Here is a 14,177-nt window from a genome sequence, read left to right on the forward strand (position 1 = left end):
AATTTATTTGAATCAATTAGTGGACTTTAAAGCAGTATTGGATTGGGACCGTCGATTGGAAAGTAGAAAAGTCATTTCAGGCAAATGAAGGAAGGATGCAAAAAAAAAAAAAAGACAAAGGGGGAAAAAATCTTTCAGGAAGGAAAAGATGCCAGGACAAAAAATGTAAATGTCATTCAAACCTTTTTTTCCCCAGTGTCCTTTTAGCGACCTCGAATATTTATTCACTTTTCCACCCACCGCCACTACCAAAACAATGCCAACATATTTCAGATGATGACATGCAACCTTGTGTGTTGATTTCTGCACAACGATGTGTCAAGTGTTTCCGTCTGCTCCGCATCCCTCCGATGTTTTTACTCCAAGCCAATGCCTTGCAGTAAAACAGGATCATGCACGCCCCGCCTCCCCCCTCAGCCCCATCAAAAAGCAATTTGTCCCAAGCCTATTGTGACAGAAGATGACCGAGTGGGCGTTTGTGTTTTGTAATGTCATTAGCTACTTAGCTGTCTGGCAGGAAAGGCGCTGAGAGCAGGGTAGGCCCCGCAAGGCGCTCTCATAACCACGCGTAGGAGCGATACAGCCAGTGTGTATGTGTGTGGGCGAGCGCGTGTTTGGCTGAGAGCCCGACCGTGTGGAAATGATTATTAGCCGCGGCGCTCTCTCAGGAGACACGGGGGGAGCGCAGGGGAGGTTGTCAAACGCAAAGACGGACGGAGCGGCGGACGCATGGCAAAGCAAACAAGCGAGGAGGGATCGGCGCTAAAAGCACGCGAGGAATCGTTTGAAAACGAGCTTACAGCCCGCGAGGGGAGAGAGAGCCTGATTGATGCGGAGATGAGCGCAGCAATGGAGCTCCAAGAAAGTGTGTGTGTGTGTGGGGGGGGGTCAATAATGGCCTTTCCGATTGGAAGCAATTAAGAGTCTTGGACAAAAATGCATCGCGTCTACAGTTAAGTACTTCCACTGTCTGCGAAAATCCGCGTTGCAGAGACACCATGTGAAAAAACCCGCTTCAAGAACGTTTTAGTCATCGCGCGCATTTGAAGCACATTTTAATTTGGGAAACACACAGCGAGCGGGTTTATACGTTGAAACTCAAATTCAGGATTGGAAACCAGATCGGCTGACCGAGAGGCACATGTGCTAAATGCTATCGCTTCTGTCTTGTAACTGTCCAAAATTCAGAAGTATTGGAATTAAATAGAAGACGATTTGGCCAAATGTTTTTGGAATGTGGGAGGAAACCGGAGCACCCGGAGAAAACCCACACAGGCACAGGGAGAACATGCAAAGGAATGCCGGAGTCAGACTAACTAACTAACTAACCAATTGACCACCGTGCCACCCTTGTGTTCCTGTTATTATATGTTTTTTTTTTTTTTTACTTGGGTTTTTTTTTTCATTATTTATAGTAGTACTAATTTTGTGACTTTTCACCTTATTTCGGGTATTAAAAAAAAAGTAGTTAAAATCTGCTGATGCCTTTTTGGTTTATTTATGTATTTATTTGTTTGTTTGTTTATTTGGATAGCGACATCTTTTGATTATCGCCAGGCTCCTGATAATTTATTCATTTTAATTATTATTTTTTTTTTCTCCAGACAATATTTTTCCCAAGTTGTGAAGAAAAAGCACTTTTGGTAGCTTTCCAATACATGGTGACATTGTCTTTATCCCGTACAATCCCCCCCAACCCCCCCTGGAAGTGAAACAATATAACGCACGAACGCAGTGTTGACGGCCGGGCCCCGCTCATCTTCCCATCGCGGCCCTCTAATGGGTGTGAAATCATCCGTCTGTTTCCTGCAGCATGAGCTCACCCTCTGGAGGGAGCAGCAGCGTCACTGTCAGCGTGACACCATCCATGTCATGAATTTGCTTTCAGGTGGTCCGAGCAACACGCTGGGCGTCCTCGGAGGAAAGTCGCACTGGAAGGTCCAGTGACTCCGTGGGGAAATGTGTGTGTGTGTGTGTGTGTGTGTGTGTGTGTGTGTGTGTGTGTGTGTGTGTGTGTGTGTGTGTGCGTCCGCGTGTTCATCCAAGAAAGACTGTTAGAACACAGAGTGCAGCTCACCTCATTTCCTCTTCTTCGATGTGCATGCCCTCCGTACAGTTGTACATTTTCCCAGCTTGTGTGGTTGCAGACAACATTGTCAGCTTATACGTGGGCGTCTTCTCGCTGCGGAATCAATTATGATTTGTTTTGTAGCAAACTCTCGGTTTCACCCGTGCGTGCTGCAGCCGTCGTCGTGGGAACAGTCGAGTTGAGCGTTTTTTTTTTTTGTTTGTTTTGTTTGTTTTTTTTTTTTGTTTTTTTTTTTTAATTCCATCCTCTCCTTTCGCTGTTGGACGGCAAGTGTAAATGAGACCTGTGTCCATCTGCAGGTTGAGCACTGGAGAAGGGGACGGAGCTTGGTGCCCCGCAGGCGCCGTCTTCCCCGATGGATCGGAATACCTCCAGGTTAGCGCCACGCCTCCCCCCACTCATTTTGATTTACAATCGCACTCGTGTCCTTTTGGTCTGCACAAGTCACATGACCTTGGAGGACATACAGTGCAATGTGACCGCGTCTTTCTGGAAGAATACACGGCCAAACCTTTTGAAGTATGTACAGGGTGACATGATGCGAGACTGGAAGTCTCTGAGCACCTACGGTGCATCTAAAAAGTCAACATTGGTTGGTTCAAATGCCCGGATTGGAAGACCTGACCCCAAAAGTGACAGGAAAAGCCTACTAGAACTTTATTTGCGGTTGCTCGGAGGCACTTGAAATGTTGGCAGGTGTGTGCTGACTCCTATTTAATGTAAACTGAATGATGAACATGGCCACATCCTCAGTTATAAGAGGGTGTGCACACTTGTGCAAACACAATATCTCAATTTGCTTTTACTTCCCACCCTCTCAAAAATATTTTTTTCCAATTGAGTTGTAAAGGTGATGAAATCTTGTGCTTTTTTTTTCCCCTTATCACAAAAACCTGGCATTTGACAGGGGTGTGTAGACTTTTGATATCCATTGAATAACAGGGATGGGCAAACTTTTGCGGGCCTCGGTTCATTTTACAACAGAAAGATCAGCCAGGACATTTGTAGATGTCGCAAGAAGTGTCTGTAAAATACTCTATTGAAAAAAGAATTTAAAAAGTACGACATAGCTCACGTGCTATTAGCAAAGTTCCCAAACTCGACATTCGGTGTTTGATAATCAAGCTGACACACTTTTGAATGTCACGAGGGTTCCACTAATACAAGCTCGCCAACAACCTGTGCCGCGCTAGCTAGCATTGTGTGTTTTCCCTCCATCGCTAAGCTAACCTAACTGATTCCCCTTTACCTGCAGGTGGACCTTCGCAAGCTCCACTTCCTGGCCCTGGTGGGTACTCAGGGTCGCCACGCCGACGGGCACGGCCAGGAATTTGCCCGTAGTTATCGCCTGCGCTACTCTCGAGACGGCGTGAAATGGATCACCTGGAAGGACCGCTGGGGCCAGGAAGTAAGGACGGAAATGAAGCGTGTTCATTTAGTGTGGTGTGAGCAGGACTTCATCGTTGTCTTTTTTTTTCTTTTTTTTTTTTTTCTTAATGCGTAAGTCCTCTGTGAGGACTTATGGAGAAGCCGTGCCATGGTGGAACAAAAAGAGCCTAGTGGGCCTTTTTCAGCTCAATCCAATGACACACCTGTGCTGAAAGCAGCCGTTGTGGGGTCCCTCGCCAATATTTTCTTTTGCGATCAGCTCCGGGCGGAGCGTCTGTGCACTACAATGGGACTTAGCAATGTTTTAAGGAGGCCGCCGTTATTCTGAACCTGCCTCAGCGAGAGACTCGAGTCTGCACAATTGCCGCAGCGGCAAAGTTTCGCCTCAGGCTTTGACTCTCAAATCAGTTGGCACGTTCAAGGCTTCTCCTTGGCGCTTTTCTGCGATGAAAATCATCACGCCGCTTGAAGTGAATGCCAGACTTGAGAGGGCGGAGGGCTGTTGAGAATCACTCGCTCTCCTTTTTCGTGAGGGCAGTTGTCGTCTAGCTTAAGAAACGCATGATGAAAACTGCAACTCAGACTTGTAGTTGTTGTCCAGTGTTCCCTCACTTATCGCGGTTAATGGGGACCGGGACCCTGCCGCAACAAGTGACAAACCGCGATGGAGCGTTGGCTCCCCCCGAGGAATTTTTGTGTATGTGGGTCAATCATGCATACAGCCACGTACAAAACTTCAGAGTCATTCGGCATTTTTTTTTTTTTAATACAGTACTTTGGGGGGAAAAAATAGCGATAAATGAATCGCGATATCGTGAGGGATCACTGTAATTAGTGGGCGTCCCACATGTGTTTTTCTTCAACAAACCATACAATCTGTAGTTGTGTTTCATACAGCGACACCGGTAACGCGTTACCCAGCTTGAAACTAGCACAAACAAAACTGCTTGTTCCTCCAAGGTGGTGTCCGGGAATGAGAACACCTACGATGTTGTTCTGAAGGACCTGGGCCCCCCCATAGTGGCCCGCATGGTGCGCTTCTACCCGCTGGCCGACCGGGTCATGAGCGTCTGCCTTCGAGTGGAACTGTACGGCTGCGTGTGGACGGGTAAGCGGCTGTCACGTGACCGGACTTTGCGGATCTCGTGATGAATTGTCATTCGTCAGTCTGAGCGTGCCGTGAAATTTTTGGACTGGATTGTTCGTAGTTGTTCTGTTTATTTATGTTGTGCTAAGGTGGCGGTTGTCATAAATATTGGCCAGAGAAGCAAAAAAAAAAAAAAAAAATGCTGAGTCACCCTCGGGACATCAAGGCAAAGTCAGTAATGTTGTGAGGATGGCAGCGAACTCTACGTAGGGGCTATATCACAGAAAGACCAAAATGATTGGTGGGGGAGAGGGGAAGCGGCTGTAAAACAGGCCGAATCCAGATGTCAAGGGGTGTGGCAGGGTGAGAGATGTTTTTTTTTTTTTGTTTTTTTTGCAAGCTTGCCCTTGATGATGTCATCATTTTTCTGTCCGTAGCTGTCTTTGCTTTGTCAGAGCAAAAAAATTTGAACAAGTCGAACGTTTCTGTCGAGATCTGGGCGCATTTCTGAACCTGAGAAATGCGAGCTATTTGATTGCAAGTTTACATTGCATTGATGTGTCGTGCCGTTGCTTTCAAAAGTTGCTCCGTGAAAGTGGTGGGATCAAGTCAGGTTAAGTCCTGCCGCGCCGCCGACATAAAGAGAAGACTTCACACCTCAAATTAAAGAAATGAAATGTTGGAAGGGCCTCAACAAACGTGCTTGCAGTTGCTTCAACTCAGCTTTTGTGGTCCACCGTGATCGGAATCTACAGAGGAGGGGAAGTGTGCTCATCTTTGGAGAGCCCTCAAAGCAGCCCAAAAATAGCGAACGTTAGGTGTCGAGTAGGTTCAAGCCTGGTTCAAGTGGCCCAGCGTGAACGCGCGTCCTTTTGCAGAAGGTGAAAAATGATCGAGTTGATAAGAATGATTCCAAGTGTGTGTGTGTGTGTGTGTGTGTGTGTGTGTGTGTGTGTGTGTGTGTGTGTGTGTTTTTCCCCCTCCACGCGTCAAACGCATCGCTTTGAGAGATTGCATCAAATTTACAGGCAGGATGCCGTCTGCCAGCTTGGGTGTCTGCCCTCTGATGAATAGCTTTAGCTCTGCGCGATTCCCCCCCCCCCAACCCCCGAGCACTCACTGTATTTATGAGCGCTCGCCTTCTCCGCAGTGGCGTCCCAGCTCCCTCGTTCATCACGCCGCCGCCGCCTCTTGATCAGCGCCGTCCCGCTCTTGTCTTTTAGCAAGAGCGTCTCATTCAAGTTCGCTCCAAAATGGAAGGAGTGAGCAGGGTCACTTCCGATTGTCTGGAGCCGGAGATCAGCCATATTCCGGTTTTATTTTAATATGGCCCCTTTTGCGCCAATCAGCGCCGTTTGAGTGGGTTTGTTTTGGGTCAGTTCTAATTGTCTGGAGCTGGGGATGAGGTTTATTTATAGTCTTAACATGGCCTCTTTTTACGACAATCGGCACCGTTTGAGTGGATTTGTTTGAGGATGCGCTGGCATATGGCTGAAATTGTTTCGTCGCGACGTACTTTCTTTACTTTCACTTGCAAGAGTCATAAACCATGCGGACGAAACTTGAAAGCTGAAATGATCTCTGTTATCCAGCCAGCGGGCACAGCGTCATTCACCCAAATGATGGACTTGATGGAGTAGCTTGCTTGTCACTTGGCTGAATTTGTTGGGTCGCGACCTGGGCAAAGGGTTCCTCTGTCATACACTGCAGGGAAAGGACAGGGAGAGGCGGCATACGACTTTGGCTGCGGAATTGACTCAGATTTTTTTTGGGGGGGGGGGGCGGGGGGGGTTTTAATGAATTGGTAACAAAAATTGGTATTTCAATTCAAAATGCCAAAACCACTTTTCAGAAGCGCACCTAATTTGATTAAAAAATGAATTTCATTCCTCCAGAGGCTATAATCATCAAATGAGAACATAATTTTCTCCACGCATCTCTACACTGTACGCATAAAGTTTTCGAATTGATCACCTGAAATAGTTTTCAACCAAACTTTTAGTACGGAGATGCGACTAGTACACTCGTTTGGCTATTGAATTATCAAGATGTTTATTTTTCTCCACAGTGCCATCTGCTGGATGTGGTGGGGCAGTGCCCTCCTTTGCCCCTCATCCAAAAATTGCCCCACTTTGTCAAAAGTTCTCAAAAGACTTCCGAAAGAGTGAAATGGGAATCCTGGCCGACCAAAAATGAACATGGTGCCAAATGCGCTCGATTTTTTTTCATTTTTTTCTCATGCATCATATACAGTCATGTTAGCCTACTAAAAACCGCGCTTCGATGAGTAAAATGACTCAAAAAAGGCAAATATTATGCCAGGAATGGTTTATTCTGGAAACCAGAGTGCTGCCCACGTCTGCTTTTCCTGATTAACTGATCTGTCGTCCAGGCCGCGTGGACCCGAGTAACGGAGCCCTGGGTTTGTTTGCCTAGTTTGAAGCAAGTGCTCACCGTTTGCCCGCCTCGCTGATTGCAACCGAATCGGCTCCGTCGGATCGGAACACGCCGCACGCGCTCAGGTGACGAAGGGTTGGCATGTTGACTCCTCAATCATTCCCGCTTCTCCGTCACTTCTCTCAGATGGCTTAAAGGCTTACGCGGCTCCAGTTGGTCACGTCATGAATCTGTCGGGCTTGCCCGTCTACCTGAACGACTCCACCTACGATGGCAGCACAGAGCAAGGGTAAGTGCTGTTCGCCGACTCCTCTCGCTGCTGTTAAAAAAAAAATATATATATAAAGTATATATATATATATATATATATATATAGTATACAGGTACAGTATATATAAATAATATCTAAAGTATATATATATATAGTTGAAATTGTAGTTATATGGCAAGAAGGAGCAAGTGTTTCCCAAAGATGGAAGAAAGGTGACCCGCTGTGTTATTGTAGTTGCTGAGGGATTTGGAGGCACGTTTCCTGGCCATAATGTCTTGGCAGGCCGCTAGACGGGCCGCATCAGGATTCGTGGCAGGGTCACGCTCGCTCAGGCTGCGCGGTTAATGGGCCCAAAATGTTTTGCTTATGAGTAAGCGAACACCTCTTGATGCGATCCAGACGCATTCTGGCGCAGATGTGTGTTCGTGGGAGACAAGAGAAGGTGGGGTGACCTCTCTGTGTTTTTTGTGTGGTGCGCCTGGCTTGGGCGATATGGCCTTTAAATAAAAAAATAAAAAATAAAAAAAATTCAATCCATTTTTTTTCCGTCTCGATCTCAGTTCTAATTAGATTTTTTTTTTCCACATTTGCTTTTAGAGGATGCAAATGACAATGTCAATTTCTACGCAGACCATTTTTGTGTTCCGTTGCCCATCAAATATCTGGTCAACAAAAGCCTTCAAATTAGAGGAAAACAGAACAGGATTATTTTGTGCGCGAGCTTGTCCATTTCTTGTCGAAACATGTATGGAAATGAATTAACGTTTTAAACGTTGAACAATTTAACATCCGAAAATGACCGCGCTAAATGAGCGCCTCTCTATTCGAAGCCACGTGAGTCGAACCCGTGCAAGTCAGCCGGAAAAACTCGGGCCGACAACTGAAATCAAACTCGTTCACCGCCATTGACGGCGACAGACGTCAAAGATCCGTTTGACTTGGGCTGGCAGTGAATGATAAAATCAATCACTGGTCGAGCCCTCTCCTCGTACATTGAGGCTCCTCCTACATTTCTGCGCAGGGTGCAGTTTGGCGGCCTGGGTCAGCTGTGCGACGGCGTCCTGGGAGGAGACGATTTCATGGAGAGCAAAGAGCTGCGGGTGTGGCCCGGCTACGACTACCTGGGCTGGAACAGAGATGTCCTCGGGAAGCCCAGCGTGGACATTGAGTTCCACTTCGAGAAGCCTCGCGTGCTCCGTGTCATGCAGGTAGGCAGCGCCACGGCAGCCCGTGGCTGTGTACTCATGTATTATTTTTATTTTTTTGTTCTTACAAAAAAAAAAAATTATGAGATTAACGCTCCATCATGTTATACTTTAAACAAAGAATAATGACATGATTAAACAAACAGTTTGGTCACACTCTTTCAATGCGGATTGTGCTCCTCTTTCCGTCGCGCATAACTTGGCCACCTGGGGGCAGTAGAAGACGGACTTCTCAGTACGGCAGTAATATTAGGCATTCCATGCGGAGGATGAAGAATACACACGTGCGGTGTGTTAAATGGTTGGTCTACATGTGCTGCTGCATCGTTTGTGTTCCTATATCATTTGCTGAAAGGGTAAAACGACCGCTTTAAAGATGCCGGCAGAATTTCTTCAAATATTAATGCAGGTCATGCGGTTCATGAGGTCTTGAACGTGATCATACAGATACGGCGCAAACTCTCTTTTCATAGATTTCTGATGGTGCACAGGCATTTTGGTTATTCTTTTGCTTTTTTGTGCGGTCGGTCGTAAATCTCCCCGTTTTATAGAATGCTGCGTCGTCGCAAGCAAGTATTGAGCTGGCTTTGTCTTGAAAGAGAAAAAGAATTTGAATCCTTTAATGATCCCTCAAGAGGGGGAATTCGGTTTGCCAGCGTTCTCACACTCCCAACGCATCCGTGCAGGGGGAAATGCGTATATACACTCACCGATTTTAAAAAGATCTTATTTGGATTCCGACACATCCGCTGTCTAAAAAAGTCCCTTTTTTTTGCTGTTGTTTGTTTCCACTTGAATGGGATCTTTGTGATCCCGCTGGAACTTCTTTGCGGCATATTTCCGAAGAGTAATCACGCGCCGAAACCACGTTCGCTACCTTGGTGATCACGTGGCTCCCCGTTCAATTTCCTGTCTCCATTCACTTGCATCCCCACTCGAGGCGCAAGTGCCCCCCCGAAATAATGATTTGTCTCCAAGATGTTCTTTGTAGCACCACCAGCTCATTTCCACTTTGGAGCGCATGACCCCAATTGGAATCTGGAGAAACTTGTTGCGTAAATCAAGTGTACTCATGAATAAAAATGAGTATTTATTTTTTTATGAAGGGCTATAAATATGCATTATTTTATTATTTTATTTTATTTAGTTATTAAGCACTCTCAAAACGCTTCCCATGTGTTCAACACAGATAAGGAAGCTGACAAATAGTGTTTTTTTTTTCTCTCTCATTTAATTGAAGGCTTTGATCTGATAAATGAATAACCTCATTAGGCTAAGTCAAGCATCACGGCGGGCTAATAGGTGTAGACGAGGCTAATGCTTTATTTATGGCTTGAATGAAGCACTGCACCCACCCCTGCGGGTCATGTGATCCATGCGACCTTGAAAATACACGACGTCAACACAGCGGGGAAATTATTTTTTTCACTATTGGAGTGAGAAATTTTCCATCACGCGTATCTTCGCTCTGACAAAATGTCGCCAATTTTCACGGTCACTATAAACATCCCAAGCCCCGATTTTCAAAAATGCGTTTCCTTCCCAATGAAAACACTTTTCAGCTAACCCGATAAAATTCTCACCATTTTTTTTTCCTCCCCAACATTTTCCGCGCTATTAAGTCGCACCGAAAAGCATTCAGTTTTCTCAAAAGCCGACAGTGCACCTTATAATCCGGGACGTAGTATTTTAAATCTTCAGTAAAACGCTTTGTTATGGCTGCAGCAGTTGTGAAAGCTCGATGTAAATTAAAAAAAAAAAGCTGTATTGTATTCTCTTTAGTGGAGCTCCATCTAGTGGATGCACAATGCAACCACATCCACGATTGTAGCTTCTATGCTATGCGCCTAATAATGCGGTGCGCCTGTTACATGAAAACAGTTTTCAAACAGTCCATTCATTGAAGGTGCGCCTTATACGCCGAAGCGCCTTACCGTGTGGAAAATACGGTACTGAAACCACGATGAGAACAGTTTGTCTCATCCTGTTGAAACAAGATGGCTTCTGCTGACAAGTTTGGTGTTTTTAAGATTGTCCCATCATGTTAATCATTCACCGCACGTCCACCGTGTTTTAGTAATGAATCCTTAAATTTTACACGCGTTGTTTTGGATGGAGCCTCGAAATCTCCCCTGGTGTTTTACTCGCAGTCTCTTTTTTTTTTTTTTTTTTTTTGTTCGGCTCAGGCTGTTTCCTGGATTTTCACCAGGGGGTTTCCCAACTCTAACCTCAACTGACATGACGCCGTGGATTTGTCAAGAGTGGGAACGCGAGCCCCATTCCAGCAAAGTTACTTAACATGCACCCGTTAACTTGTCACGCAGCCGAGTGTGACCTCACCTCACCAGTGCGTTAACCTGCACTTCCTTGAACACACAATGGATTGCTTTGGTTCCCCTCGGGGGGGGGGGGGGGCGTTGGGGCGAGAGGCTTCGTGGACCTCTAGTCGTGTCCGTTTGGGATTTTATTGAAAGCAACCGGTGCGACCTTGGCTCCAACCCGCACACGTGCAGAGAAAAAATGGCTGGCAGGCAGCTCAACATGTGACGCAGCTGTTGGCCTCACATGTGGCTCCACTTACAGGTGACGGGCTCGGAATCAAGCTCCAGGTTAGCAACGCGTCACCTCCGGCGCCTGCGTTTCGTCATCGCTTCCCCCCCCCCCCCCCAGGGCCGCATTTTGGCGCCTAATTCCGGTCGCCGCCTCGAAGGCACGCCGTGCGTTATCAGCATTGCGGAACCTTGAGCGCAACGTGGTGAATTTTCCCACCGCGACAAATGCAAATGCTAACATGACTCCAAAATGTCCACCCTGTCATTATTTTGGGACATTTTCAGCTTCCACTTACTTTTGTTGAAAATATATTCTCGTCTCCTCCGCAGGTGCACAGCAACAACCGTCACACGCAGGGTGTGCGGGTGTTCAACAAGGTGGAGTGCGTTTTCAAGGGCGGCCTGCTGCAGCCGTGGTCGTCGCCGGCGTTGGCCTTGGCCGTCCCCCTGGACGACCTCAAGGACCCGTCGTCCCGCACGCTCTCCCTGCCCCTGGACGGACGCCTGGCTCACATCCTGCGCTGCAGCTTCTTCTTCACCGACACGTGGCTGCTCCTCAGCGAGATCTCCTTCCTGTCGGGTAACGACGACGACAGTACCTCTTCTTCGACTCCTGCGCCGAACCCGCGCTGCCGTTACTTGCTACGTCTTTTACGCCGATTGCCGACGTCCACTTTTACCGCCATCACGTCCGTTACTGTATTTATTAATCTTTGTACATGTACTGTCAGAGTGCGAATTTCCTTTTCGACCTTGGCGGTTATCGTCTTTGCGGCATCTCACTTCAAGTTCCTCGCCTGAGAGAGAGCGACATCCCCAACAGTTTTGTTGTTTTGTCCCTCGCTGCGTTATTTCCATTGTGATGCGTTATCACGCTCGGCGCGGGTATTTGTATGTGCGCCGCGTTGCAGCGTGGGAAGAAAAGCGGAGTGAAGCTTATTTATACCCAGGTAATGTCACGGATCGCCAAGTCAACTGGCAAATTTTTGTTTTTTTTTTTTATTCGGCTTGATCGACTTCAACAGAGCCTTGGTGGGAGGCGTTTACTCTCCCTCCGCACATTATGCGCTGTATCAACTCTTTGGGTTTATGGACTAAAACGTACTCAGGCCACGCACAAATGGAAGCGAACGGGATCCTCTGCAAATTGGGAGGAGTCACGCTGCTTGCCACTTTAAACTGTCTTCCCTCCAAAACTGTGGGGGGAGGAAAAAAAAAAAAGGGCCATCAGTCATCGTAAAGTACCTCGTAATCACACCTAACCTCGGAAAGCGAAAAGAAAACTCCAAACGGCTGCTCATAAATAATGCATTGTTTGGCAGTAAACAAAACTTTTGACTGACAACTTCAGCAACCCGGCGCGCTTGACTTGACAAACTTACAACTGCACTTTCTAATGAGATCCAATGGGACGACTTTACCATCGACTCTGCATTACAAAGATGATCATGCTTTTTTTAGAATTTTGTGTGTGTGTGTGTGTGTGTATATAGATATAAATAGATAATTTTTTTTTTTTTTGCCCTTTGACACCTACTGGACATTACCATGTTTGAATGTTTTGTTTGCCAAGGTTACTTCATGCCAGTCATGATCTGGAAAAGCAATTTGAGCTTGCAATTGCTATTTTAAATCATTTCAGTGCGAAGCTGTCGCTCCCTTTTCGATTTCTAAGTTTAATTTCCTGTTCATGTTTTTTTTTTTTCATCGTCATAAGCATAATGTAAAAACTCATAATAAATGAAAAATGAAAAAAAGACATTTTTAAAAATGCCTCCATCACCCACGACCTTAATGAAGTCAAGCATGATAGAGAATGGATGTTGTGATGTTTTTCTGAAAACTCTCTCTGGTTCCCCCTTCCCTCCAGACACTTTTGAAAATGACATGACACAAGCGAACGGTCGCAAGACTCCCTCCACCAGCTCCTCACCATCCGTCAAGCGCACCTCCGCCTCTTCTGCCCCGAGCGACGGCACCTCCAGCGCCGGCACCGTTGCCTCCGGTGAGTTCTGCTCTTCAAGCTCCGCCTCCCGGTAAACCACCCCCCCACCCCACCCCGCACCTCCTCCTGCTCCTCTGCCAGCTCGTCATTACCCATCATGCTTCACTCCTCCACATCTACCAGCCTGTCTTTATCTTTGTCTCAAACTCACTTTGATGGTACACCTGTTGGCCAGCCCCCTTTTAAGCTCTAAATCTGATCGCACGTTGCATTAGCCAAAATGGCCCGCCTTTGTCGGGTATCTTATTTTTTATTTTTTTAACTCCCTGTACGAGTAATAGGAGTGAGTTTTTTTTTTTTTTTTTTTTTTTTTTTTTTTTTTTTTTTTTTTTTACTTTTTAGTATAGAATTAAGAAAACATGAACTGTAGCTACATTGCGTTTATGCTAACATGTTGACACGAAGCACATTGCAGTGCGTCAACAGAAAATATATTTTTGAAATAATCCAATAGCCTTAAAAAAAATTCTAATGTTGAAATGTCATCGACGATGCAGAAAAATCAATCGCTGTACTTCCTACGGTGTAGATTTGAACTGAACTGAGTTGCGATAAGGAGCAACGCAAGTACGCTGGGAAAAAAACAAATTATAAAGGATTTTGTAAGGTTCTTTCACCGTAAAATAAAATTTTGGGAAGCAAGGACACTCAGCAAATGCCACTTTTGTCAAGGTTTAAGGTCGTTAAAATTAATCTTCAATTTTTTTTTAATTAAATATTCAATCAGATCAATGAGGAGGACACTTTGCTTCGAAAATAAATGGTTTTCTGTTGATTGGCTTATATCTATTTTATTTTCCGGGGATGCAAGTGGCACGGATTCAGTCAAATGGTTGAGCAGAAAATCAAACAACCCAAAAATGTTTGCACTACCTGCCTTAAGGCCTGTGTACTTGTACGCTCTGTCGACATTTGAGCGCAAGAGTACAAAGATGATGTCCTCCCCCCATTATTATATATATATTATATATACAGTATGGGGGGGCAGGGGGGGGACGATTTGCGTCAGGACTCGGAATCCTTTGCGCCCTGCCGGGGGGTCCTCACGCCCCCTCATTCGCTGTCTTCTTCCATCGCCACCTCCGCTCATTCACACCCTCCTCCGTTGTCCGTCCGTCTCCTCCTCGTCCTCCCTCTCCAGCGCCTCCTCCCGCCGCCGGCTCCACCTTCACCACGGACACC

General features: G+C 46.3%; 1 protein-coding gene across 3 annotated transcripts in view; it reads left to right on the forward strand.

Moving 5' to 3' along the window:
* The window catches only part of ddr1 (discoidin domain receptor tyrosine kinase 1), a 46,910-nt gene that overhangs the window by 22,146 nt on the left and 10,587 nt on the right, over nt 1–14,177 (forward strand). For all 3 annotated transcript variants that reach the window (XM_019896032.1, XM_019896033.1, XM_019896034.1), the window contains exons 4-10: nt 2,389–2,464; nt 3,345–3,497; nt 4,439–4,586; nt 7,149–7,251; nt 8,255–8,441; nt 11,321–11,570; nt 12,861–12,995. In XM_019896032.1, coding sequence (XP_019751591.1) covers nt 2,389–2,464; nt 3,345–3,497; nt 4,439–4,586; nt 7,149–7,251; nt 8,255–8,441; nt 11,321–11,570; nt 12,861–12,995 — 1,052 coding nt within the window. The remainder of the gene's footprint in view (nt 1–2,388; nt 2,465–3,344; nt 3,498–4,438; nt 4,587–7,148; nt 7,252–8,254; nt 8,442–11,320; nt 11,571–12,860; nt 12,996–14,177) is intronic.

This window comes from Hippocampus comes, unplaced genomic scaffold, assembly GCF_001891065.2.
Source record: "Hippocampus comes isolate QL1 unplaced genomic scaffold, H_comes_QL1_v1.1 scaffold55, whole genome shotgun sequence".
Lineage (NCBI taxonomy): Eukaryota > Metazoa > Chordata > Actinopteri > Syngnathiformes > Syngnathidae > Hippocampus > Hippocampus comes.